We start from the raw sequence: 24,949 nt of genomic DNA, 5'->3' as shown, positions 1-24,949 counted from the left end.
GCCCGAGGCGCTCCGCCCAGAGCCCGGAGGTGTGCGGCCCGGCGCTGTGCGCGTGCGCTCGCCTGCGCTGTGGTGGGAGTTGGAGCGGAGGTAGAAGCTGAGGCTCCAGGGGACCCGACGACACTTGCTGGCTGCGTGACCTCGGTCACACCAGGGCCATTTTGCTGACAAGACAACAGAGGCCAGGCGCGGTGGCTCACGCCTGTAATCCCAGCACTTTGGGAAGCCGAGGTGGGCGGATCACAAGCTCAGGAGTTCGAGACCAGCCTGACTAACATGGTGAAACCCCGTCTTTACTAAAAATACAAAAATTAGTTGGGCATGGTGGCACGGGCCTGTAATCCCAGCTACTCGGGAGGCTGAGGCAGAAGAATCGCTTGAACCTGGGAGGTGGAGGTTGCGGTGAGCCGAGATCCCGCCACTGCACTCCAGCCTGGGTGACAGAGTGAGACTCCGTCTCAAAAAAAATAAAATAAAATAAAATAAAATAAAATAAAGACAACAGAGGTTCAGAGCCTTGTTTTCTGACGCTTCTTACCGTCTTAGGAGCACAATGGTTTAACTTCTCCCAAAGCTCAAAGGCTCAATGCTTCAAGCAGCTGGACAACTCTGGGATTTTGTAGGAGGTCACATCTGAGGCTTTAGTAGGAGTTATCTTTGCCCAGGGGAGCGAAGATGCAAGGAGGATGTTACAGATAGAAGGATGCCATGTGCAAAGCTGCAGAGGTCATGGCAGGGCCCGGATGTGCAAGCCCCTCCCTAAGAACTAACGCTAGGAGCTTATGATGCCGGGCAACAGACAAGACTTGAGGGAGAGAAAATCCGGATCAAAAAAGAGCTAGATGTTTTTCTAGAGAGTTTGACTATTCTGTATTCTGAAAGCAATGGAAGGCCATGGAAGCATTTTGAGCAGGGTGAGACGTGAACTAGTGTGGGTTTTAGAATCCCTCTGGCTGCTACCAGGTGGAAGTGGATTGAACGAGGTTGAAGGCAGCAAACGAGGAGGTTGCTGTGGTTCTTGTCTAGTTCCAGGCAGCCTTAGTGAACAGAGGCAGGGCTGAATCGCAACCCTCTTAGCCAGGCACTTTGTGCAGTGAACAAGCATCTCTGCCTGGGACCCAGGGTAGGGAGACAGGAGTGATGGAGAGAACTGGAAATACAAGATGTTTAGGAGGTGGAATCTTTTTTTTTTTTTTTTTTGAGACAGAGTCACTCTGTCACCCAGGCTGGAGTGCAGTGGTGCAACCTCAACTCACTGCAACCTCCACCTCCCAAGTTCAAGTGATTCTCGTGCCTTAGCCTCCCGAGTAGCTGGGATTAGAGATGCATGGCATTGTGCCTGGTTAATTTTTGTATTTTTAGTAGAGATGGGATTTCACCATTGTTAGCTAGGCTGGTCTCCAACTCCTGACAAGTGGATCCGCCTGCCTTGGCCTCCCAAAGTGCTAGGATTACAGGCGTGAGCCACCACGCCCGGCCAGGAAGTGGGGTCTATAGGTGTTGGTGATTGAGGACAGCAAAAGAGGCATGCAGGATGACACCAGGATCCTGGCTTAGCTAGGTGGATGATAGCTGAGATAGGAGCGCACAGGAAGACCAGCAATTTAAGGGGGAAGAAGATGAGTTTGTTTCTGGCTGTGCTGAATTTGGGCCGAGGGGACATATCCAGGAAGCTGTTGGATATCCATGTATGGGACTCGAGGGCATGTTTGGACTGAAGCTGTAGATTGCCTTGGGAGTGGTTGTATAATCCAGAGTGAGTGCAGGGAGATGAGAAGGTCTAAGCCTGGGACCTGGGAAACCCCAACAGTTAAGAGACACCAACAAAGGATGTGAAGGATGCACCTTGGATGCTAGGAGCTGCTGACAGGAAAGCTGAAGAGACTCTGCATGGGCTTGTGTTATCTATTGCTGCATAAAAAATTATCCTGGGATGGCCAGGCATGGTGGCTCACACCTGTAATCCCAGCACTTTGGGAGGCTGAGGCAGGTGAATCACCTGAGGTCAGGAGTTCAAGACCAGCCTGACCAACATGGAGAAACCCTGTCTCTATTAAAAATCCAAAATTAGCCAGGCGTGGTGGCGCATGCCTGTAATCCCAGCTACTCAGGAGGCTGAGGCAGGAGAATCACTTGAACACTGGAGGTGGAGGTTGCGGTGAGCCGAAATCGTGCCATTGCACTCCAGCCTGGGCAAAAAGAGCGAGACTCTATCTCAAAAAAAAAAAAAAAATTATCCTGGGATTTAGCACCTTGAAGCAATTAGCACCCACTACCTCGGTGTCTGTGGATCAGGGATCTGGGCACGATGCCACTGGGTGCCTCTTCTTCAAGGTCTTTCAAGGCTGCAGGCAAGGTATTGGCCAGGGCTGCTGTCTCCTCTGAAGGCTCATCTTCAGGAGGATCCCCTTCCAAGCTTCTTCACATGATAGGATTCAGGTCCTCATAGGCTGTTGGACTGAAGACTTAGTTTCCCACTGGCTCTTGGGTGGGGGCCTCTCTACAGAGCAGCTTACAACCTGGCAGCTGGTTTCTTTCAGAGCAAGCGAACAAGAGAGAGAGGCCATACAAGACAGATGCCATGTCTTGGAAGTGATATCCCATTACTTTTGCCATATTCTCTTAGCGAGAAGTGAGTCCTGAGGTCCGGCCCACACTGAAGGAGAGGAGATCCTAGCAGGGCTGGGGATTATCAGGAGCCCTCCCAAAGGCCACTGAAGAGAGCAGTCAAGATGGTGGATGGGGTCAGCTGGCTGCCCAGAGGTCATCTGATAAGGACTAGGAGCTGTTAGTGGCCCTGGCGATAGCAGATCTGGGCTGGCCGGTGTGTCTGGAGTCAGACACCACATTGAAGTGTGTTGACAGGTAGGATGCAGGGAAGTGAGAAGGGTGAATGTGAGTTACTAGTTGGAGGCTGGAGTGCTTTTATGTCACCCAAAGATGTATGGGTCAGAGAGGCATTCCCAGGTGTGGAATGGACTGTGAGAGCTGGGACAGGCACTGGAGTGGGATATGGCTTTTTCTCAGATGAGAGGTTCTTGGACATGTTTAAACACTGGTTGGGGGCAGGGTAGGAGAGACAGAAAGGTGGGTGGGGTGAGTAGGCAGCCTCTATTATGGCCCTGATGGCCCTTGCCTTCTGGTATTCACACCCTTGTGTGATCTCCTCCCAACAGCATAGGACAGATGTGGTTGGATGTTACTTTGGAGATTCAGTTACAAAAAGACTGCAGCTTTGCTCACTCTGAGAGAAGGCAGCATCCATGTCTTGAGGACACTCAGGCAGCCTGGGACAGGCTTCGGGAGTGAGGAGCTGGGACCCCAGCCAACAGTCATGCTGGACTTGCTCCAGGACACATCACCTTGGGGTTTGCTCTTCCCAGGTCAGTAGGCATCCAGTGCTGGGGCAGCTGCTTCAGGACATCGCTGAGGACAAGTCTCCTCCCCACTCTGGTTCCACCGCCTGTAGCCTGTGGCTTTCATCCTCAAGGGCTCCACGCGACCGCTGCACATCCAGGTACTACATCTGACCCATGTATTGAGCCAGCTCAGCTGTGATCAAGCGCAGCCTTTTTCCTCCGTAAGAACTGCCCATTGGCGTAGTTGTGAACTGAGGCAGAGGAGCTGCTGTGGCAGTGGTAGGTGATATGGATGTACAACGGATTGCTTACAGTCTCAGTGGATTGCTGCTAGGCCCACCCACCTGAATTTACATATTAGAGGGCCTGACAGAACCCAGTTCATGAGGGGCAGCTCTGGCCTCATGGTCACTTGATGTCCCCTAGTCATCTCTACCAGGGTCCAGTAGCCTGGCAGAGCTGCTTTGTAAATGGTGTCTAGTTCTCTACTATAGATGACCTGGTCTTGCTCCAGAACCCTAGGGGGTCTACTTTGTGGTTTTTCCCACAGAGCTTGCCATAAGCTTCACACAGCATGTCTTCCCACCATGTATGCCTCTAGTATCATGGGGTCTGTGGGTCCCATAGCCTGAGGGACAGCCTTTGATGTCATGTGACCCAGAGATATGTGGGTCAGAGCAGCACTCCCAGGTGTGGAATCTGCTACCTCCAGAACCCAAAGAGGCCTCTAAGCATTGTGCTTGCTCTTCTGTGATGGAGTGTGCAGGGGGATGTTCTGGTGTGCCCCACACCACCAGACCCCTACAAACCTCACTGATGTGGCAAGCCCCTAATTCTTCATAGGGTTTAATCTTCTGCCTGCTGGAGCACATATGTCTCATCAAGTTTTCCATGTACTTGTCACCTCCTGCTCATCCATCCTGATTAGCACATTGTCATTGACACCATGAACCAGTGCAGTGTTCTGCAAGACGTTCAGATGGCCCAGTCCCCTTCAGACTGTGATGACAAAGGATGGGAAAGGTATCATTGGCCTGGGGCAAGACCATATGTGTGTATTGTTGGCCGTTCCTATGAGTGCAAATGGTCCCTGATAGGGATGAAAAAGTGTGGTGATCAGATGGAAGGCTATACCCTGAGAAGCGGGGGCCGTGCAGATCTGTCTGTGCTAGCAATGCACCTGCACGGCACCTGTGGTCAGGGCTACCACTTGGCTGAATCTGCAATAGTCCATTGCCACTCTGTTTATTTTTATAAGGTCAGACTGATGAATTAAATAGGTACATGGTGGGGGATACCCTCCACACATCTTTGGTCTTCAAGGGTGGCACCAGTCTCCGCCATTTTCTCTGGTGTGTGATGTTGTTTATGTGCTTGCTCTCTTGGCCGGGGTGGGTGGTGGTGATAGTGGGGTCTCAGAGGCTTTCACTTGACTTTTACTACCATCACTCTCACCCCATAGACCAAGGAACCAGTGCAGGCATTTTGTTTACTACACAGGATGTCTATCCCAGTGATATATTGAGCTTGATCTTGATGGTCCTATGACAGTTGCACCCACTTTGCTTCTCACGCCTAAGCACTACCATCTGGCGTCTGTTATCTGGGGATTCCTGTCATCCCCATGGCTATCAGGGAGCCCAGTTCTGTAGCAGCATCTCCTACTGTCAGCCGTGGCCACCCCTGAGCCTGCTGTAGGGTGATGAAGAACCTGAGAGTCAGATCTGTTTATTAAGCTACTATTCATTTAATGTTGCAGATGCCACGCTCTGTCCTGTGTGTAGTGGATACTGCAGTGAATTAGCCACTGCCTCAGCTCTCAGAGGGAGATACCTTTGGTTATTTCACAAATACAACAAAATCCCACAGAAACCTAGATATGGGGTTCAAAACTCAAGAGAAGAAAATGCAGAATTCTCCAAGTCTCAAAAGGCAGAAAAATAAAAATAGAGGGTTTAAGATTCTTCCTGGGGCCTGAAAGCTTAAGGAGATGAATAACTCCTCCCTTCTCAGGCCCAGTTCCAAGGTGCAAGGCTACTTGTGCCAGCAAGATAGCAGAAGCAGGACAGGAGCTGGCCGGAAGACACCTACCGTGGTGGGAAGACATGTACCCGTGAAGATCGAGAAAGAGTCCATCCGGGTACAACGTAGCAGTTACGTCAGACTAGGACACTTCCTGTTTACAGGAGACTATAAAACCTTTGCCCCGTCCTCACTTGGGGCTGATGCCATTTTAGGCCTCAGCCCACCTGCACCCAGGCGCTCATTAAAACAGCATGTTGCTCCACACCGCCTCGTGTTGTGTGTCGGCGCGCTCTCAGAGTTCGAACCGATACAAGAACCTTACAGAGGGTAGTTATTAGGCCTGGTCACACATGTCCCATGACTTCTACTTCCTGGCACATGGTAGGGTGGCAGTTTCCTGCCCTCTGGAGGCTAGAAGCGGTGGCCAATTGAATGTGAGTGAGAGTGATGTGTATAACTTTCTGGGAGGAACTTGAGGAGCCACTGGATTCCCCACGGCTCATTGTGGCTGTGGTCATTCGTGATTACGCAGGCCGGCATTGCCCAGCCTCTCTGACGAATATAGAAGCCTAAACTTAGGTATGCACATTTGGGTGTGGTCCAGGCTGGGAAAGTCCCGGAGGATCACAAGGTGGTTTCTTCCCCAATCTCCCTGTGTTTTTAGGACAGGAGCAAGGAGAAGAATGGGACCCAATCTCATTCCAGCCCAGCGGTGCTGTCGCAAGGTGTGAGTCTTGGGGTGCCTGTAATAACTGGGTGCCTACAATCTGCACGAGGCTCTGAGTCAGCCTCAGGATGCTGCAGGGGACATCCTGCAGCTTGGCTCTCTTGGCTCCATCCTCATGACGCTGGAATTCTATAATAGGGTGGGGAGACTGGACGGGGAGGCAGGTAAATGAAAACAATCAGGTGAGAATTAAGATGCTCGGAAGGAAATGAGACTGGACAGCCGCTCCAGCGAGGGTGTCCACAAAACCCTCTAGAGGACATGATGTGGCAAGGAGCCAGCTCTGCGGGGGAACAGGTGTAGAGCCAGGAGCAGGAACAAGCTTGGAACAGCCGAGGGACAGAAACAGAGACCCGCATGGCTTGAGTATGGTGAATGCAGCATCGATGCCAGGGGATAAGACAGGCGCAATCAGGGAGGGCTTTCCAGAGGAACAGGCGTGAAGAACTGTGGAAGTTAGAGTTGGGGAGAGGCGTCCTGGCTGTGTCGCTTCCTCATTGCGCGGCTTTGGTCAAGTTATTTGACCTCTCCAAGCCTCAGGTGGCCCTGTAAAAGGTGACTATAATGACTGCCTAGCAGGGTTGCTAAGAGGAGTGCCCGAGGCCTGGCGGCGCGGCGTGGAGCAGGGCGCTGGGAGGCGGCGGCCCTGCGGCGTGGCGCGGCTGGAGCGCGTGGCTCCGGGGAGGGTCCCCGACACGCCTTCTCCCAAGCTGACCCCAGGTCACCCCTGCAGGGCGCCCGAAGCGCCCGCACGCGAGGGGGCGGTCCCCGGAGGCTCCGCTCCGACGGTCCGGCCGCGGCCCAGGCCGGGAGGTGGAGCGCAGCTGCCGCCAGCTGGTCCACTGACAACTGCTGCCAGCTGGAAGGCGCGTAGGGCGAGAGGTGGCGCGTCCTCAGCTTTCCAGTCTTCGATTCCGCCCGCTTTCCGAGTGAGAAACGCAGGCCTCTCTCTTCCGTGAAGCAGCGTCTTGTCTCCGCTGTGCTGTCTCTTTAAGAGGTCAGCGGGCTGCTCCGCCTCTTGGGAATTTGATTGGTCTCTCCCACTTTTTTTTTTTTTTCCCCAGTGATGACTTATTCCTATAGGCTGCTGGAGGTTAGAGGGCGGGCCTGAGTGATAACGGGGACTCTGGGACTCTGGGACTTGTGGGACTGTGGCCGTTTTCGCAATTTGGGCTGGACGAAAAAGACGGTCTTGCTTTCCCGGTCGCCGCTGTCGGGAAGGGCTGCAGGGTGTCCGCGAGACCCGCGGCCCGGCGAGCTGACCCCGCCTCGCCTTTCCTGCCTAGCCCTCATTCCACGGAGCCGGTCGCGCCCGGTCCTTGCGCGACGCTCCCCGGCCCCGGCCGCCTGGTCTGGCGCTGGAGGCCGGAGTCCCGCGGCCTGTGCTGGGTCCGCGCACACCCAGTGGCGGCGGATGGGCGGCCGGGGCGGCCGGGGCGGCCGGTCCTGAGCACGGCCCGGGCTGTCAGGTAAGGAGGGGCCTTCTCCCCGTCTCCTGCCGCAGCTAGAGGGGGAGCCCCGTCCCTCGCCCCGGCGGGAAGTCCAGCCGCCGTCCCCCTCCTTGCTCCGCGAGCGGCCCATTTCCGCTCGGGCGCAGCTCGGACGGCCAAGGCGGCGTTTGGGAGGGAAGGCCCTGGATGTGGGAACCCACGGGAGGGGTGCCGGGCAGTCGGGAGTCGCTCGGGGCGCGGGGGCACGTGAGGCCCGGAGGGAGCCGCACGTAGCGGCGTCGGGCTCGGCCCCGGCTGGAGGCAGTGCGGGTGGAGATCCGGACCTCGGCGACCCGGTCCGGCGCGGGGTGGCGGCACGGGCTCCAGCCCCACGGTGGCTGCCCGCAGTGGCCGAGGTGCTCCTGAGCCAAGCCTGCCGCCGGTTCGGGGCTTTGCTGCCCCGTGAGGGGGCCATGTCGAAGCCTCCGCTCCCTCTGGACTCGGGGAATGCAGGTGGGGGCTGGCTTTGCCCTCTTCTCTGCAGTGAGGAGGGGCCGCAGGGTCGTCCAGTCCCCAGCGGGGCTTGGCGGTGCTGGAGATGCAGTTGTTCCCGTCATAACAACCTGTTGAGGGCTTGTGTCGTGCCAGGCCGTGTTCTAGGGGACCGAGTCCTGAGCACTCCCGGGATAGAGAGTAGTAAATACCCAGACGCGGCTCGGGCGCTGGAGACAGCTGAGAAGGGAAGGCTTCTCAGAGGAGGTGTCAGGAGAGAGCTGGGGGAGAGCCAGCCCAAAGGCCCTGAGGAACGGACCAGCTCAGCAGGTGGAAGGCAAGCAGGGAGGGCAAGGTGCAGGTCAGATTGGGCCCAGGCCTCCCCATCTTACTGGGGTCTCCGGCTTAGGACAGGGACCACACGCCTGCCAGCCCCAAGGCCGAAGGACAACAGGGGAGAGCAAAGTAACTTGGCCTCTGCCCTATGGAGCCTTCCCCACCTTGTCACCCCTGGGCTCCACCCCTTCTCACCACCCTTAGGCCCTAGGGTTTGTAAGCTCAACAACCCGTCGGTGTGGGAAGCACTGAGGGCCCCTCTCCCCAGGGTTTCCTATCCGGTAGCCGTGGGTGGGGTTTGGTCAATCCTGTTGCACAGATGAGAGAACAGGGAAAGCTGAGTCCCAGAGAGGAGAGAGAAGGCCTTATCCAGTCGTTCTCAGCGGGTCCTGCATTGCGTGACCATGACATGAGCCTAGCCAGCATCCTGTCCCTCAACTGGGTGGGAGGGAGGGAGGCAGAGGCCCCTGGAATGTTGTGAGGCTGGGAGACTCCTCCCAGGTGGAAGAAACAGTCTGTCCCAGTTTCCCTGTTCCTGGGAGGCCTGGGGTTGCCCAGGGTGCTCTGCACCGCAGGAATTCCACCTCTGAGAATCACCCCTGGGCTCCACCCCTTCTCACCACCCCTTCTCACCACCCTTAGGCCCCTATCGTGAGCTGACCAACCCCTCCCACTTCCTTGTCAGTGCTTGGGAGCATCAGTCTAAGAGAACTAAGTAGAGAAGGCTGAGGACTGACCCCTTCTCTGCCTCTCCTCTCCTCTGTATAAGGGGACAGTAATTGTCCTCTCTCCCTTAGAAGGCGATGCCATTGTTAAGTGTGTCACCACGTGTAAAGCACTGAGCACCATGTCTGCACATAGGAAGTGTGCATCCTATTAACTAAAAGTCAGTGCGGGCCAGGCGCAGTGGCTCATGCCTGTAATCGTAGCACTTTGGGAGGCTGAAGTGGGTGGATCATCTGAGGTCAGGAGTTTGAGACCAGCTTGGCCAACATGGTGAAACCCCATTTCTACTAAAAATACAAAAATTAGCCGGGTGTGGTGGTGCACACCTGTAGTCCCAGCTACTCAGGAGGCTGAGGCGGGAGAATCGCTTGAATCCAGGAGGCGGAGGTTGCAGTGACCCGAGATCGCACCATTGCACTCCAGCCTAGGTGACAAAGCGAGACTCTGTCTCAAAAAAAAAAAAAAAAAGTCAGTGCTTCAGTTATTTCCTAAGCTTTGATATGTAATGGCAATCCTGGTATGGCCAGCAGCCCCATAACCCCAGTGTGGTTGCTGGATCAAGTAGCAGCAGCAGGGGCACCACCTGGGAGCCTGTGGGAAACACAGACTGTCAGCCCTACCCCTGCCCTTGGGAGCAGCATCTGCATGTTAACAACACCAGGGTATTTCCCACATCAGGTCTGAGAAGATAGCTCTAGAACAAGCCTGGTGCTCTTGACCCACAGGTGGAGAAGCCGAGGCCTGGAGAGGGGCACCTGGCAAGTTGTTGACTGGGGGCCTGGGCTCTGGAGACAGACAGCCTGGATTGCTGGCCTGGCAAGTGGCTGCCCCTCTGAGCTCCACGTGCACAATGCGGATAACATAAGTACCTCCCTCCCAGGGTTGGAGGCCAGGGCTCAGAGGTTAGGCACAGAGGTTGCTACGTTGTTGGCAGGGGAGTGGGGGCAGGCAGAGCAGCTGACACCTCCTCTGTCTTTCCTCAGACCCCACAGCAATGGGGGCTTCACAAGAGGTCCATGGACCTGGGAACCAATTCCTTTCCCTCCTTGCCCTTCAGTCTCTTCTCTGGTAATCCCAGCAACTTGGGAGGCTGAGGTGGGAGAATTGCTTGAACCCGGGAGGTGGAGGTTGCAGTGAGCCGAGATCGCGCCACTGCACTCCAGCCTGGACGACAGAGCAAGACTCTGTCTCAAAAAAAAAAAAAAAAAGAAAAGCAGCAACCACCTTTGTACATGTGTCACTTTTGTAGATGTTTACCTCCCTGGTTTTGTTTGATCCTTACAGCACCCTTATTAGGCAGATGTTGTCCCCATGATACTTGGAGGGGGAGTGACTCACCCCAGGTCACACAGCAAGCACGTGGCAGAACCAGCAGTGCAGCCCCGTCTTGTTGACTCCAAAATCTGTGTTAGCTGGAGGTTTTTCAGTGGTGAATTAGAGAAGTCAGACTCAAACTGGCCTAGGCAGAAAAGGGGATTTGTTGGGTTTTATAACTGAAAAGTCCAAGCGGGTAGGACTGGCTTTGGGTGTGGCTGAATCCAGGGGCTCCAGTGAGCTCATCAAGATCTGTCTCCATCCGTGTCTCAGCTCTCCACTCCTCCGCGTCGGCTTTACTCTGAGGCGGGTACCTGAGCGTGAGGTCAAGGTGGTACAGCCCTGACTTACTGAGCTCAGCAGAGAGTGTTTCCTCAATTGTCAATGAGAATCTGCCCTGAGACTTTTGCTCTAATAATTTATTCTAATAATAATTTAGATCAAAAGCCTCAGGGCAGATTTTCATTGGCCAGGGTGATGGAACATCCTGACTAGCCAGACTTAGATCACAGGTGCATTCCCTGGGTTGTGAAGGGTTAGTCACGCATCCCTAAACTTCCAGAGAGTCTAGAGTCTGGGAGCTGAGTTTCCACCTCAGGAAAACAGTGCTCTTACCAACTGGCAGGAGCCTGGATGCTGGGCAGGCAAAACCAGAAACCCACCCCGCCCTCCATACCCTGGACTCTGCCTGACTCCCCCACTCTCCTACTCCCTGCCCCTGTTCCTCCCCACTGGCCTCTGTGCCTCAAGGGGCCTCTCAGCTTGCTGGTGACTGCTGGGTGCCTGGCCTGCACCCTGGCCCTGCCCGTCTTGGGGCTGCGTGACATTCCGTTCTGGGTCAGAGTTGGTGCTGGGCTGCTAGGACCAGGCGTTTGCTCTGCCTGGCTTGGCTTTATAATAGGGGTGGGGATAGGTGGTCATGGTGGCCCACACCTGTAATCTCAGCACTTTGGGAGGCTCAGGCAGGTGGATCACTTGAGGTCCAGAGTTCTAGACCAGCCTGGCCAACATGGCAAAACCCTGTCTCTACTAAAAATATAAAAATTAGCCAGGTGTGGTGGTGCACAGTTGTGATCCTAGCTACTTGGGAGGCTGAGAGGGGAAGACTGCTTGAACCCAGAAGGCTGAACTTGGGAAGCAGAGGTTGCAGTGAGCTGAGATTGCACCACTGCACTCTAGCCTGGGTGACAGAGTGAGACTTTGTCTGAAAAATATATAAATAAATAAATAATGGGGTGGGGAGGAGAGGGCTGTAGAATCTCCCTCCTTCATCAGGTCACTGATACTCTCAACTCAAAGTTACAAGTTATTATCTCATGCCACCAGAAGTCATGCAGGAGGCGCGCTGCACACCTGCTTCCAGCTGTAAGCTCCTGCATGCTCAGCGTGGTGGCCTAGTCCTCCAGGGGTGCAGGAAGACAGTTCTGGACACCCCACACAGGCGCAGATCCCCCCATGAGGCATCACATGCCTTTGCCTCAACCAACTGCTGGCCAGGAGCAGAAGGGCCACCCTTCTTGACTTCGACCAGAGCCACTCTGCAGGGCATGCTAGCTGTAGGGGAAGACAGTTAGTTACTCATTTGGCGGACTGTCCTGTGCATTGCAGACATTTGGCAGCCCTGGACCCTGCACACAAAAAAATCCACAGTCCTCCATCCCCTAGCAGTTGCCATGTCAAACTAGAGCAGTGTTCCACACCGGCTCCACCCCAGAGACCACTGGCTGAAATTAATGGAGACTCAACTTCTGGTGCTGGGGAGGGGCCCCTGCTTGAACACTAGGTTTTATGGAGGGATTCTGAACAAAATAGTAGCTTGTTAGTGAGGAAGAAGGGGACAGTGTCTGGTGGTCACTGTTGGCCTCAGTTGCAAAACATCCAGTGACTCAGGCCAGAAACTGTACCATCAGCCGTCTTTGGCCTCTTCTCTCATTCCCTGTGTTTGATCTGTCAGTGGGTCTTGTTGGCCAAGCCTCCCAAAGGTCTCCCAAGTCCCTCTGTTCCACCTGCACTGCTGCCACTAGTGCAAGCCTCTGTCCTCTCATGCATGGACTGTTGCAGGAGCTCCTCATGGCTTCCCTGTCTCTGCTCCTCCTCCACTTCAGTCCCTTTTCACTGGCATCCTGTCCCCATGGAAACCAGACCTCTCACTCCTTGTAACACCCTTCTGGTTGCACTTAGAGTGAAGTCGAGTTGCATGTGGGACCTGGCCCTGCCAACCTTTCTGGTATCAGCTACCCTGGCCTGTTTTTTGCCCTTGGGACAGGCCAAACCTGTTTCTACCTCTGGACCTGTGCATCTGGATCTTAGGTGATTCTCCCTGGAATGTTCTTTATCTCGATCTTTCCAAGGCTGGCTCCTGCTTATTTATTGAGATCTCGGCTCAAAATGTCACCTTGTTTGACTACCCAGTCCAAGCAGTACCTTTATATTCATTGGGATTTGGGCTAGCTGTTGAAACAAAGGCTAGGATAATAAAACAGATTATTTTTATCTATGCAGGCAGCCTCTGTGCAAGCTGTCCAGTACATGCACGGAGGCCTCATTGTGCTGGGGACCCAGACACCTTCTTTCTCATTGCTCTGTTACCCTCGTACAGGGTTTCTGCCTCGTGGTCTGAGGAGGCTGCTCTTGCTCCCACTGTCGTATCTATATTCCAGCCACCGGGAAGGGAGGAGGGCATGATCTGAAATTAGCAGACCTCACTCTGCTCATGTCATATGTTTATAACAAAAAAAAAGTTCTTTTTAAAGACAAGTCAGGGTTTTTATCTTTGTTGGGCCTCTGTTTTAGAGTTTACGTCTTCACACCATGGGATTAGATCAAATGACAGGCTGAAGGACTGTCAGCCTGTCTCAGCTCGTGTCCAGTTGGATAAAACTCAGCCACATGGCCACACCCAGTTGCAGGGAAGCTGGGAAAGGTCCCCATTGTGCTGGGAAGCGATGTGTAAGCTAAACTCCATTGGTTCCATCACTAAAGGGAAGGGTAGACGTTGGGGGAACCCAGCAGTCTCTACTGTGTTTCTTGTCATTCTGCTCCACCTCTCTGTTTTCTTCACTTAGCATTTATCTCTAGATGTTTGCTTTTTCTTTTTTTTTTTTTTTTTTTAGACAGGGTCTCACTCTGTGGCCCAGCCTGGAGTGCAGTGGTGTGATCATAGTTTGCTGCTGCCTGCTGCCTGGATCTCCTGGGCTCAAGTGATCCTTCCACCTCGGCCCCACCGAGTAGCTAAGACTACAGGTATGCACCACCATACCTGGCTAGTTTTTTAAACTTTTTGTAGAAATAGCGTCTTGCTGTGTTGCTCAGGCTGGTCTCAAACTCCTGGGCTCAAGTGATCCTCCCACCTCGGCCTCCCAAAGTGTTGGGATTACAGGCGTAAGCCACTGTGCCCTGTCAAGTTTGCTTTTTTTTTTTTTCCAAGTTTGCTTTTTAAATAGGGTTTTCATGCTTGTTGTTGGCTTCACCTCGCTGTGAGGGCAGGGCCTTGTCTGCTCTGTTCCGTGCCACGTCCAACCACCTAGACTTGTGCCTGGCACCCAGTAGGTGCTAGTTAAGGTCTGCTGAGCAAATGAAAGCATGTGTGGGCTGGGCATGGTGGCTCACACCTGTAATCCCAGCACTTTGGGAGGCCGAGGTGGGCGGATCACGAGGTCAGGAGATCGAGACCATCCTGGCCAACGTGATGAAACCCCGTCTCTACTAAAATACAAAAAATTAGCCGGGTATGGTGGCACGTGCCTGTAGCCCCAGCTACTCGGGAGGCTGAGGCAGGGGAATCGCTTGAACCTGGGAGGCAGAGGTTGAAATGAGCCGAGATCACGCCACTGCACTCTAGCCTGGCGACAGAGCAAGACAATGTCTCAAAAAAAAAAAAAAAGCATGTGTGAATGAAGGGTGGGCTTCTTTGCCCCCCTCCCAACAGTAGGGAAGGAGCCATCTTCTTTCTTAGGATCTACTATGTGTCAGGCATTTGTTCTCTTTAATATTCCCCATCACTTGAAGATTGCAGCTATGGCCTCATTTTATTATTTTTAATTAATTAATTTATTCTTTTTTGAGGCAAGGTCCCACTCTGTCACCCAGGCTGGAGTGCAGTGGCACGATCATAGCTCACTGCAGCCTCGAACTCCTGGGCTCAAGCCATACTCCCACCTCAGCCTTCCTATTAGCTGGGACTACAGGTATGCACCACTATACCTGGCTAAGTTTTGTGTTTGTTTGTTTCTTTTTTTTTTTTTCTGAGATGGAGTTTCACTCTTGTTGCCCAGGCTGGAGAGCAATGGTGTGATCTCAGCTCACCGCAACCTCTGCCTCCTGGGTTCAAGTGATTCTCCTGCCTCAGCCTCCTGAGTAGCTGGGATTACAGGCATGCACCACCATGCCTGGCTAATTTTTTTTTTTTTTTTTTTTTGAGACGGAGTCTTGCTGTGTTGCCCAAGCTGGAGAGCAATGGTGCGATCTCAGCTAAACGTAACCTATGCCTCCCGGGTTCAAGGGATTCTCCTGCCTCAGCCTCTCAGGTAGCTGGGATTACAGGCATGTGCCACCATGCCCGGCTAATTTTTTTGTATTTTTAGTAGAGACAGGGTTTTTCCATGTTGGTCAGGGTGGTCTCGAACTCCTGACTTCAGGTGATCCACCCGCCTTGGCCTCCCAAAGTGCTGGGATTACAGGCGTGAGCCACCGTGCCTGGCCCTAATTTTGTATTTTTTTTTTTTTTAGTAGAGGCGGGGTTTCTCCATGTTGGTCAGTCTGGCCTCAAACTCCCAACCTCAGGTGATCCACCTACCTCAGCCTCCCAAAGTGCAGGGATTACAGGTGTGAGCCACCGTGCCCAGCCTTTTTTTTTTTTTTTTTTTTGAGACAGAGTCTTGCCCTGTTGCCCAGGCTGGAGTGCAGTGGCACGATCTCAGCTCACTGCAACCTCCACCTCCCGGGTTCAAGCCATTCTCCTGCCTCAGCCTTCCAAGTAGCTGGCATTACAGCTGGACGCCACCATGCCTGGCTAATTTTTGTATTTTTTAGTAGAGATGGGGTTTTGGCATGTTGGCCAGGCTTGTCTTGAACTCCTGACCACAAGTGATTCGCCTGCCTTGGCCTCCCAAAGTGCTAGGATTACTGGCATGAGCCTCCGCGCCCGGCCAATTTTTGTATTTTTTGTAGAGATGAGGTCTTGCTATGTTGCCCAGGCTGGTCTGGAACTCCTGAGCTCAAGCAGTCCTCCCTCCTCAGCCTCCCAAAGTGTTGGGATTGCAAGTGTGAGTCACTACACCCTGCTGTCCTTACTGTTTAGATGGGGACTTGATCCCAGAGCCAGTGAGTGGCCCACTGGGGCAACCTGAGCCCCAGCCCATGGCCCACCCCCTTCAGAGTCTTCCCTCCCTTTCATCCAGAGGTGTTCTGGTGTTTAAGGGCTTGGACCAGCAATGGAAATATTCCTAAGTCCCCCCACCCTTGTCTTGGGCTGCTATTGTTCAGGGATAGCTTTGGCGACAACACAAGCAGGGCTCCTGTTGCATTTCTGCAGACCTTGCTGACAGGCATGCAGCTCACTGGGCGGCTCCTTGCTGAAGGGGAGGCCTGGGCCTTTGATGTGTTGTCGGGACACATCTTTTATCTTTTTCTTTTTTTTTTTTTTTGAGATGGAGTCTCGCTCTGTCGCCCAGGCTGGAGCACAGTGGCACCATCTCGGCTCACTGCAAGCTCTGCCACCTGGGTTCAAGCAATTCTTCTGCCTCAGCCTCCTGAGTAGCTGGGACTATAGGCACATGCCACCATGCCCAGCTAATTTTTTTTTTTTTTGTATTTTAGTAGAGATGGGGTTTCACCATGTTGTCTAGGCTGGTCCCGAACTCCTGAGCTCAGGCAATCTGCCCGCCTCGGCCTCCCAAAGTGCTAGGATTACAGGCATGAGCCACTGCGCCCGGCCACATCTTTTTTACTTTTTAAAATTTACTGAAGTACACCTATGACTTAGGAGTCATCGGTGTGTGGCTTGATGAATTACCACACAGTGAACACACCTGTGTACCCACCACCTGGATCTGACACCCAGACGCTGGCAGGGCTCCCCCAATTACCATGCGCTTCATCTCCCCAAAGGCGCCCTGTCTGCATTTCTCCACGGATCATACGCCTGTTGGCCCTTGTTCCTGGCTTCACGCTATATCACTTCTGAGAGTCATTCGTGTTGCCTGTAGCAGTGGGTTGTTCTTTTTATGCTGTGCAAGTGTCAACCGTAGGAACCTGCCACCATTTATGCCCATGCTCTGGGGCTGCTCCCCGCCTGGGGCTGTCATCCACAGCCTTTACAAGCATTCCTGGTGAAGCAGAGTCACAGGCATCTGGCCCAATCTGTTCAAATCATTCTAAATGTTGGCATCTGTTACGTTCTGGTGCCCCAGGCCACACCTGGATCACCCCGAACTCCCTGCGGAAGTACCTGTTGCTGCCTCCTGAGAGTCCTCTAGCTTAGGAGTCTTGGTTTTCTGACCAGACCCTCAGTCCCCCAACCCCAGAGTGGTTCCCAGGACCCCAGACCACCAGCTCTCCTGTCTTCCAGGCTAGACTCGACCTCTCATGCTCAGAGTGTCATGTGGACCTCTGGCCTATGGACCCACCCTGTCCCTGGCTTCACCCTGCAGCGTGGCCATTGCAGACACACTTGCCTTGCCCCTCTGTGGTACAGCCTCTTCCCCCATGCCCATCTCCAGTTGGAGACCTCCTGTGCATCTTCTAGGCACGGCTCAGTGTCCCCTCCATCTTTGTCTGTGGTGGCAGAGGGAGACAAGGGCCGGAGGGTGCAACTGAGGAGGGCATGGTGCTCAGCTCTGGCCCTCAGCAGTGCTGTGGCCTCACACAAGTCAGTGGCCTCTGAGTTCTGCATGGTGTGGCAGGTCAGAACCATGGCTGACCGCTACCAAGAACTCACGTGTGTGCCTTGTTTGAGGCACTCGGCATCACCACAGCCTCACTTGTTACACCCATTCCATGGTGGGGGGACACAGGCACGGAGAGGACAGGAAGGAAGGGGCAGGGCTGGGCTGTGAACCCAGAGCCTATGCTCTTCCCCACGCTGCTCTCATGGGCCCTCAGGACTGAAAGCCAAGTGGCTGTGCCTTGCACATGGAGATGCTTAGCTGAGGGGGTGGCTTTGTTAGACTATTTGCAGGTCGTGAGATAGAGCCTGAGATGGGGGACTGGGCCCCTGCCTGGGGGATTGGGTCGTGACCTGTGTGGAGCCCCACACTGAGCTGCAGTGGGGTGGGGAGGGTGGTTTACAGGGGTGCTCTGTGCAGCCCCTCTGATTTTCCCCTGGGAGTCCCAGGTCCAGGGGAAGGAGGACAGTGGCCCAGGCCACACAGCTTACTGGGCGGCTCTCACTCCCCCAGGGCTGGCTGCTGGTGGGATGGACACCCTGGAGGAGGTGACTTGGGCCAATGGGAGCACAGTGCTACCCCCACCCCTGGCACCAAACATCAGTGTGCCTCATCGCTGCCTGCTGCTGCTCTACGAAGACATTGGCACCTCCAGGTGAGGCAGTCACAACGCTGGGCAGGCTCGCTGAGTGTCAGTGGCTTTTCCTGGTGTAGGGGGGTGGTGAGGGTGGGGCAGATTGTGTCTTGGAGAGGGGGTGCATACGTGGCCTCGCCAGTGAGCCAGCTCCTGTGCCCATCCGCCAGGGTCCGGTACTGGGACCTCTTGCTGCTCATCCCCAATGTGCTCTTCCTCATCTTCCTGCTCTGGAAGCTTCCATCTGCTCGGGCGAAGATCCGCATCACCTCCAGCCCCATTTTTATCACCTTCTACATCCTGGTGAGTTCACTGCAGTTGACAGAAAAGCCAACTCCAACTGGGTTAAACAAAAAGGGAATTAACTGCTTCTATAATGAAAATAAGCTTCAGGTATGGCTGGATCCAGGCAGTTAAATGATATCGTTAGGATCTGTTTCTGCATCTCTGATCTCTTTGGGACTTATCTCAGATGAGTTCCCCTCATATGGTGTCAAAGATGGCCAGGAGCAACTTTGAGCTAACATCCTGCCTCTACAACTCAGGCAAACAGTGCCTGTTTGCTGATAGTGCCAGTGTAGACCTGGGATTTCCTCTGACTGGCCCACCTAGGATCCCATCCTCATCCCTGAGCCAAGCACTGTGGCTAGCAAGGAAAGGGGCACTGTGAAGCTGGGAGGGCAGCATCAGCTCAGCTGGACCATATGGACTGAGGGAGCCCACAACAGAATTGGGGAGCTGGTACTAGAGGGGAGGGGAATGGATGCTGGGTGGGGAAAATGCCCACTGCATCCTCCATCCATTCGTCCCCCATCTGTCCATTCTGTAAAACCTCTTTGGAGAAGACATCTTACTTGCTGGGAGAGCCTGCATTGTCACCACTTGGTGGTCCTGGCACATGTTGCCTGGGGAGAGGTGTCAGGGCTATGGTTGAGAAGGCAGCTCCAAATGTGGGCTCTCCTGGTATAGGCTCCAGGTGTGGGCTGTCCCAGTATCGGTGCCAGGTGTGGGCTTCAGGTGTGGGCTGTCCAGGTGTGGGCTTCGGGTGCGGGCTGTCCTGGTGTGGGCTTCAGGTGTGGGCTGTCCTGGTGTGGGCTTCCGGTGCGGGCTTTCCTGGTGTGGGCTTCGGGTGCGGGCTGTCCTGGTGTGGGCTTCGGGTGCGGGCTGTCCTGGTGTGGGCTTCGGGTGTGGGCTGTCCAGCTGCCTTCCTTCAGGGCACCCTTCCCCTGCCTGCAGGGCCTGCCTGACTGGAGTCCTCCCTTCTCTGTGGCCCTTAGATACCACCACATGAGAGCTGAGTGGCTCCCTGGTCCCCTCCTTGTGGTCTAGCCCAGAACTTCCCAGTCAGAGGAGTGGGCTGTGGGCAGGCAGAGAGACAGACAAGGGGCTGGGGAAGCCTGGAGGTTGTAGTGGCCTGATGTCCCTCACACCTACAAGATGGTGGTAGACAGGACTGGGAACTGAGGCCTGCTTTCTTTGCTTCTCTCCCACTGCTTCTCTCACCATTTATTCATTTGTGTATTTATTCAACAGATATTAAACACCTACTGTATGCTAGGCAGATGTCCTTTTGTGGGGTAAGGGGGAGTGCAGGCAGGGAGAAAGAGCCAGGGCTAAATGTCCAGGAACATATAACAGGGCCCAGCCCATCAACTTTTGGGGACTTTGTCCTAAAGAGTTCAGGAGGCAGTGTTAAGAGTGGACTCAGGAAGTCCAGCTCTGAACCCCAGCCATGCTGCTGTGTGACCTGGGGCCAGTGACTTGGTCTCTCTGTGCCCCAGTGCCCTTCTGCGTAACAGATGTTGATCTGCTTTAGCTATGGTGTTCATGTGAGCACCTATGAAGTCGTCTGCATAGCTACAGCCCAGTGGGAGCCTGGCATACAGTAGGCGTGTGGTAGTTTGTTGCTTTTACTGCCTGCCCTGCTGACACAATTTCTCATGGCACAAAAGACAGAGTATATATGGATCTGGGCATGTGTCAGAAAACCCAACTGAGACTCACAGAAGCCAGTTTTTGACTGAGAAACTGGGCAGTTCCTGGGCCTCAGGCACAGCAGGAATTGGGGGCACAGCAGTGCTGCTGGGGCACCATCTCCATCTCCCACTCAGCCTGGGATCTCCCCGATGGCCCTGCTCTCTCGCCATCTGCCCTTGTGGCAGCAGGGTGGTGTCCATGGTGCCAGGCTTGCATGCCGTCCGTCTGCCTTTCCCAGCAGCCCCACCTGACATCCTGGGTCTCTCTCATGAGGCTCCCTTGGGGCCTATGCCCTTCCCTGAACTAGCCCTGAGGCCAGGGGAATGGCACACACCACTGGCCAGTGCTGCGTCCCAGGCCCGTCCCTGAAGCCAGGAGCGGTGGACTCAGCCTCACCTGGAACCACCGAAGTGGGGGTGAGAAGGGAGAGGAAGGGGATGGATATACCAGGCCGATAAGCGCCACAGATGCTGAGCAGGCACTTTGTGAAACCTGCTGGGCTGGTGGCTTCCCTAGAGGTCTCTGCACCTCTTCTCGGTGACCTTTTGCCTGGTCCCGCATGCCTCAGAATTAAAACCATGAATACGGTAATAACAGCAAATGTATACTTGGCCCTTCCTGGGTGCCAGGCAGGCTTCTGCTGCATCTGTTAACCCATTTGACCCAACAATCAAACACAGTAGGTTTTGTTTCTGCCCCCATTTTATAGATGAGAAAGCTAAGGTACAGAGCCAGGAAGCAGCAGCGTGCTGCTTGTGATGTGAACCTGGCCCATCTGGCTCCACCATGCGCACTCCTGCTCACCAGCCCAAGGCTGTTGGTGCTAGCCAGGAAGCCAGGGCCCCGAGAGGGAGGGCCAGGCTGGAAGTCACCTGCAGTTGAGGGTCTGCAACTCTGTGAGCCTTGCTTCCTGGAGCCTGATCCCCACCTCCCTGTGTCCCACCCTGACTTTGCCCCTTCCTCCTTTCCGACCTCAGGAATCAAAGGCTCCTGTAGATATGGGGGTGGGCTTGCTGCCCCTGCCGACGCAGAGGCTCTTGTTCCCTGACTGCCACACCACTCCCTTGCCCACCAGGTGTTTGTGGTGGCGCTGGTGGGCATTGCCCGGGCCGTGGTATCCATGACGGTGAGCACCTCGAACGCTGCAACTGTTGCTGATAAGGTGCGGCTGGGCCCTCTGAGGGAGGCCAGGGAGGCCTGGCCTGGGGTGGGCTGGGGATGCTGGTCCAGGCTGACGCTGTGCCCACTCTGCGTGCAGATCCTGTGGGAGATCACCCGCTTCTTCCTGCTGGCCATCGAGCTGAGTGTGATCATCCTGGGCCTGGCCTTTGGTGTGTGTACCGCTGGGCTCTTGGGCCCTGGCGACGCTCTCCCCTGCCCCTCCCTCGCTGTGGGCTGACTCTGGCGTGGTCACCTGGGCTGGCTCCTGCCTGCTGACCAGCATGTTTCTTCCAGGCCACCTGGAGAGTAAGTCCAGCATCAAGCGGGTGCTGGCCATCACCACAGTGCTGTCCCTGGCCTACTCTGTCACCCAGGTAAGAGGGTGAGTGTGGGCAGGGGACGCTAGGAGTCAGGGCACCAGGCACCCACTGCTTCTGGGTCTGGGTCAGGTTTCCAGTCTTTATCACCTTCAGAGTTCTCAAAACTTTGCACCTGAGAAATCACATGGGGTGCTTGTTACCGAGGCACATTCTGGGGTCCCCTGGAGATTTGGATCCAGTGGGCCAGGGCGCCAGGATGGGAGGCTCAGGACTTGCCGTTTTAATAAGGAGTTCAGGTAGGGACGGTGCAGGTCCACAGACCCCCCTGAGAAGCATGCATCTAGAGGCCCCTTTCTTAGATTGGGGGCAGGGACTGCACCTTGTCCATCTCTGCCCCCTTCCCCATGTGACTCAGCCCAAGACTGGGCTGGCTCTGGATGCTGCAATCAGTTGGGCAGGACATGGCCAGGGAGCAGGCTGGGGCAGGTGAGTTGAGGGTCAGGCCAAGAGGCTGAACTTGGTGTGGTGGAGAGCTTAGGGGCTTTGCATCAGGGAAAGCCCCTGGGAGAGAGAAGCCTTGAGATCCTCTCCCTTCCTCCCTTCCTGCTTGCCCCTGCAGGGGACCCTGGAGATCCTGTACCCTGATGCCCATCTCTCAGCTGAGGACTTTAATATCTATGGCCATGGGGGCCGCCAGTTCTGGCTGGTCAGCTCCTGCTTCTTCTTCCTGGTGAGGTTCAGGCTGGGGCAGCTGGGGTGGCTGGGGCCTTAGGGCCAGGTAGGGATTGGATTCCTGGGTTTCTGGCTGTGGGTCTGGGCTGGCGCCCCCAGCACCTTCTCAGCCCTGCCTGTCTCTGTAGGTCTACTCTCTGGTGGTCATCCTTCCCAAGACCCCGCTGAAGGAGCGCATCTCCCTGCCTTGTGAGCAGCTGGCCGGCGGCTCTGGGACAGGCGGGGATGGGAGGGAGTCTACCGGGCCACTGTAGAGCTGGTAGCTGGGAGCTGGAGCTGGAGAGCCCTGGGTGAGAGGGAGGCCTAGAGGGGCCCCGGGGGACACACCAGGCTTGAGGGTAGTAGGTGCTGGAGGCAGAGCCTGGCCTGTCCAGGGTGGGACCTCACGACCCACCCTGTCCGGCCCCCAGCTCGGAGGAGCTTCTACGTGTATGCGGGCATCCTGGCACTGCTCAACCTGCTGCAGGGGCTGGGGAGTGTGCTGCTGTGCTTCGACATCATCGAGGGGCTCTGGTGCGTGGGGGCCGCAGGGTGTCTACCTCGTGGGGGCATGGGAAGTGGGCGGCAGGGTGTCCACCCGCTGGGGACATGGGGAGGTGTGGAGTCAGCATGGGGCTAGGAGGCCCCGCGCTGACCCGCCTTCTCCGCAGCTGTGTAGATGCCACAACCTTCCTGTACTTCAGCTTCTTCGCTCCGCTCATCTACGTGGCTTTCCTCCGGGGCTTCTTCGGGTGAGTCTGTGACCGCCGGCGCCCCCGCGTGGCTGCCGGCGGAACTGCGCCTTCTTCCAGCATGGGTGTGAGGATTGAAGCTGAGAGGCTGTGTATGCATACAGTGCGCATGCGCACGCACATACATACATGCACTTGGGCACACGCATACAGATACACATGCACACAGATAGACGCACACCCACCCACATGTGCATGGACACGTGCACATGCACACACAGATGCACAAGCGTGCACACATGCACATGCACACACAAACACGCACATACAGATACACACGGGCATATGCACACAAACATGCACGTGCACACCCACATGCATGCATACACACATGAACACGTGCTCAACATATACATACATGTAGGTATATGCACATATCCACATATACATACATATTGTATGTACAGTACACACAGACATACTCTCCCCACGAGAGAGAGAGTGACTATGCACGGTGTTCTACATTGCTGGTTTTTATTTAATAATATATTAACTCATTCATTCGCAAGCATTCATTGAGCACCTACTGTGTGCCAGACACTGCTAGAGCCAGAAGATGCGAGGCCCACAGCGGATGCAAATCCCTGTCCTCACAAAGCTTGTACCCTGTTGGGGGAAGACTTAAGTGGGGAGCAGGTTTGGGGTGGGAAGTCAGTTGGATTCTCTGGGGGTGAGTACACTGCTGTGTACATGTGCATCTGCAGAAGCGTCTGTGAGATGGGATGCTGAAGACATGGGATTGGGGGTCCCACTCCAGACCTTAATGTGGTCGGAATGTGGGTGTTTTGTCCCCCCTTTCTCACCTGCCAGGTCTTGTGGGGAGGGGATCAGCCTCCCACCTGGGTTAAGCTGGGAGAGGGCCAGACTGGTCCATGGCCCCAGCTTGGATCTTTGCACACAATTTCTCCCCTGAGCCTCAGGCTCCTTTTTGTAAATTGGGTGTAGTGTGTCCCCCTTGGAGAGTTGCCCTGAGGGCCGAGGGACGAGGTCAGAGTGGAGTGGGTGGTAACATGAGCAGCAGGGGTCACAGGAGTAGGGGCGGAGGCCACAGCCAATGTCTCCTGAGTGCTTGGGCAGGCACTGTTGAAGGCTCATGATTTATGTCCGTTCTTCCTCCACACGGTGTCCACACACCCATTTCACCATGAGGAAGCAGGCACAGATGCCCCCTGCCTGAGCTCACACAGCCAGGGGGAGGAGGGCTGGGTTCCAAAACAAGTCTAGATGGGCTCTGGAGTCCAGCTCACAGGCCCACTCGGGGTGGGTGTTAGGCGACTGTTGGTCGATTCCTTCCTTATCTGGTGGCCCCATCAGCCTGGAGGGGAAGGCTCTTCCTGAATCACTCAGTGAGGCTTCCATGCCCCTCTTTTCCTTTTATCAGCTCGGAGCCCAAGATCCTCTTCTCCTACAAATGCCAAGTGGACGAGACAGAGGAGCCAGATGTACACCTACCCCAGCCCTACGCTGTGGCCCGGCGGGAGGGCCTGGAGGCTGCAGGGGCTGCTGGGGCCTCAGCTGCCAGCTACTCGAGCACGCAGTTCGACTCTGCCGGCGGGGTGGCCTACCTGGATGACATCGCTTCCATGCCCTGCCACACTGGCAGCATCAACAGCACAGACAGCGAGCGCTGGAAGGCCATCAATGCCTGAGAGCGGCTGCCAGGGCCTGTGGAGGACAGGCCAGAGAGGAGGCCAGCGGGCCCAGAGTCCCCAGGGGAGGAGGACCAGGTCAAGGGACCTTCTGTGGGCAGTAGCCCTGTGTGGCCCTGTTCCCACCATGAGTCTGGAGGCCCCACCTCCCTGGAGCTCCCAATCCCCTTTGCCATCTCTGCTCTCACTGGGGACCCTCCTCCCCTTCCCACCTGTTCTCATACTGCTCAGTGACATGGCCCAGGCTTTCCTTCCAGGGCCATGCTTGGCAAGGTTGGCTGAGGGCACCCTCCTTCTCTGCACCCTTGGCACGAGGGCAGGGCTGGCTCTCCCAATGCCTCCATCTCATCCCCATGGTGCTTTGGCCTCCTCAAAGCATCCACCATGGTGGATGGACTGAAGTGTGTATATTTTCTTGATCTATTTTTTAATAAAAAGGAAAAGGAGCAGAA

General features: G+C 55.2%; 1 protein-coding gene and 1 long non-coding RNA gene across 5 annotated transcripts; both read left to right on the top strand.

Annotated features, from left to right (window-relative positions):
• Positions 1 to 54: 54 nt before the first annotated feature.
• LOC134809594 (uncharacterized) lies at positions 55 to 5,646 on the top strand. The gene is made up of 3 exons (XR_010155763.1): positions 55 to 231; positions 3,177 to 3,517; positions 5,373 to 5,646. It is a non-coding gene; the product is annotated as an uncharacterized LOC134809594 (long non-coding RNA).
• Positions 5,647 to 7,000: 1,354 nt separating this feature from the next.
• Positions 7,001 to 24,949, top strand: TPRA1 (transmembrane protein adipocyte associated 1). Of its 4 annotated transcripts, none has more exons than XM_009446397.5 (12): positions 7,001 to 7,580; positions 13,523 to 13,652; positions 17,807 to 17,948; positions 18,098 to 18,230; positions 20,980 to 21,066; positions 21,163 to 21,235; positions 21,360 to 21,439; positions 22,005 to 22,115; positions 22,246 to 22,306; positions 22,528 to 22,630; positions 22,768 to 22,848; positions 24,230 to 24,949. In XM_009446397.5, the coding sequence occupies exons 3-12, from the start codon at positions 17,824 to 17,826 to the stop codon at positions 24,495 to 24,497; spliced, it is 1,122 nt and encodes a 373-aa protein (XP_009444672.3). In that variant the 5' UTR covers positions 7,001 to 7,580; positions 13,523 to 13,652; positions 17,807 to 17,823; the 3' UTR covers positions 24,498 to 24,949. The 4 variants fall into 4 exon arrangements, with proteins under 4 accessions (XP_009444672.3, XP_001137678.3, XP_063663175.1 ...); XM_063807105.1 differs by lacking the exon at positions 13,523 to 13,652 and adding an exon at positions 9,821 to 9,997 and having other exon boundaries at positions 7,257 to 7,580; XM_001137678.7 differs by lacking the exon at positions 13,523 to 13,652 and having other exon boundaries at positions 7,219 to 7,580.

This window comes from Pan troglodytes, chromosome 2, assembly GCF_028858775.2.
Source record: "Pan troglodytes isolate AG18354 chromosome 2, NHGRI_mPanTro3-v2.0_pri, whole genome shotgun sequence".
NCBI classification, from domain to species: domain Eukaryota; kingdom Metazoa; phylum Chordata; class Mammalia; order Primates; family Hominidae; genus Pan; species Pan troglodytes.
The sequence above is the reverse complement of the archived record's forward strand: the minus strand, read 5'-3'. Positions and strand labels throughout refer to the sequence as shown.

Coding starts and splice junctions, on each gene's coding strand:
- TPRA1 (XM_009446397.5), top strand. CDS start 17,824: ATGGACACCCTGGAGGAGGTGACTTGGGCCAATGGGAGCACAGTGCTA. Junction 21,440..22,004: donor TGGCCTACTCTGTCACCCAG/GTAAGAGGGTGA, acceptor TTGCCCCTGCAG/GGGACCCTGGAGATCCTGTA. Junction 22,849..24,229: donor TTCCTCCGGGGCTTCTTCGG/GTGAGTCTGTGA, acceptor TCCTTTTATCAG/CTCGGAGCCCAAGATCCTCT.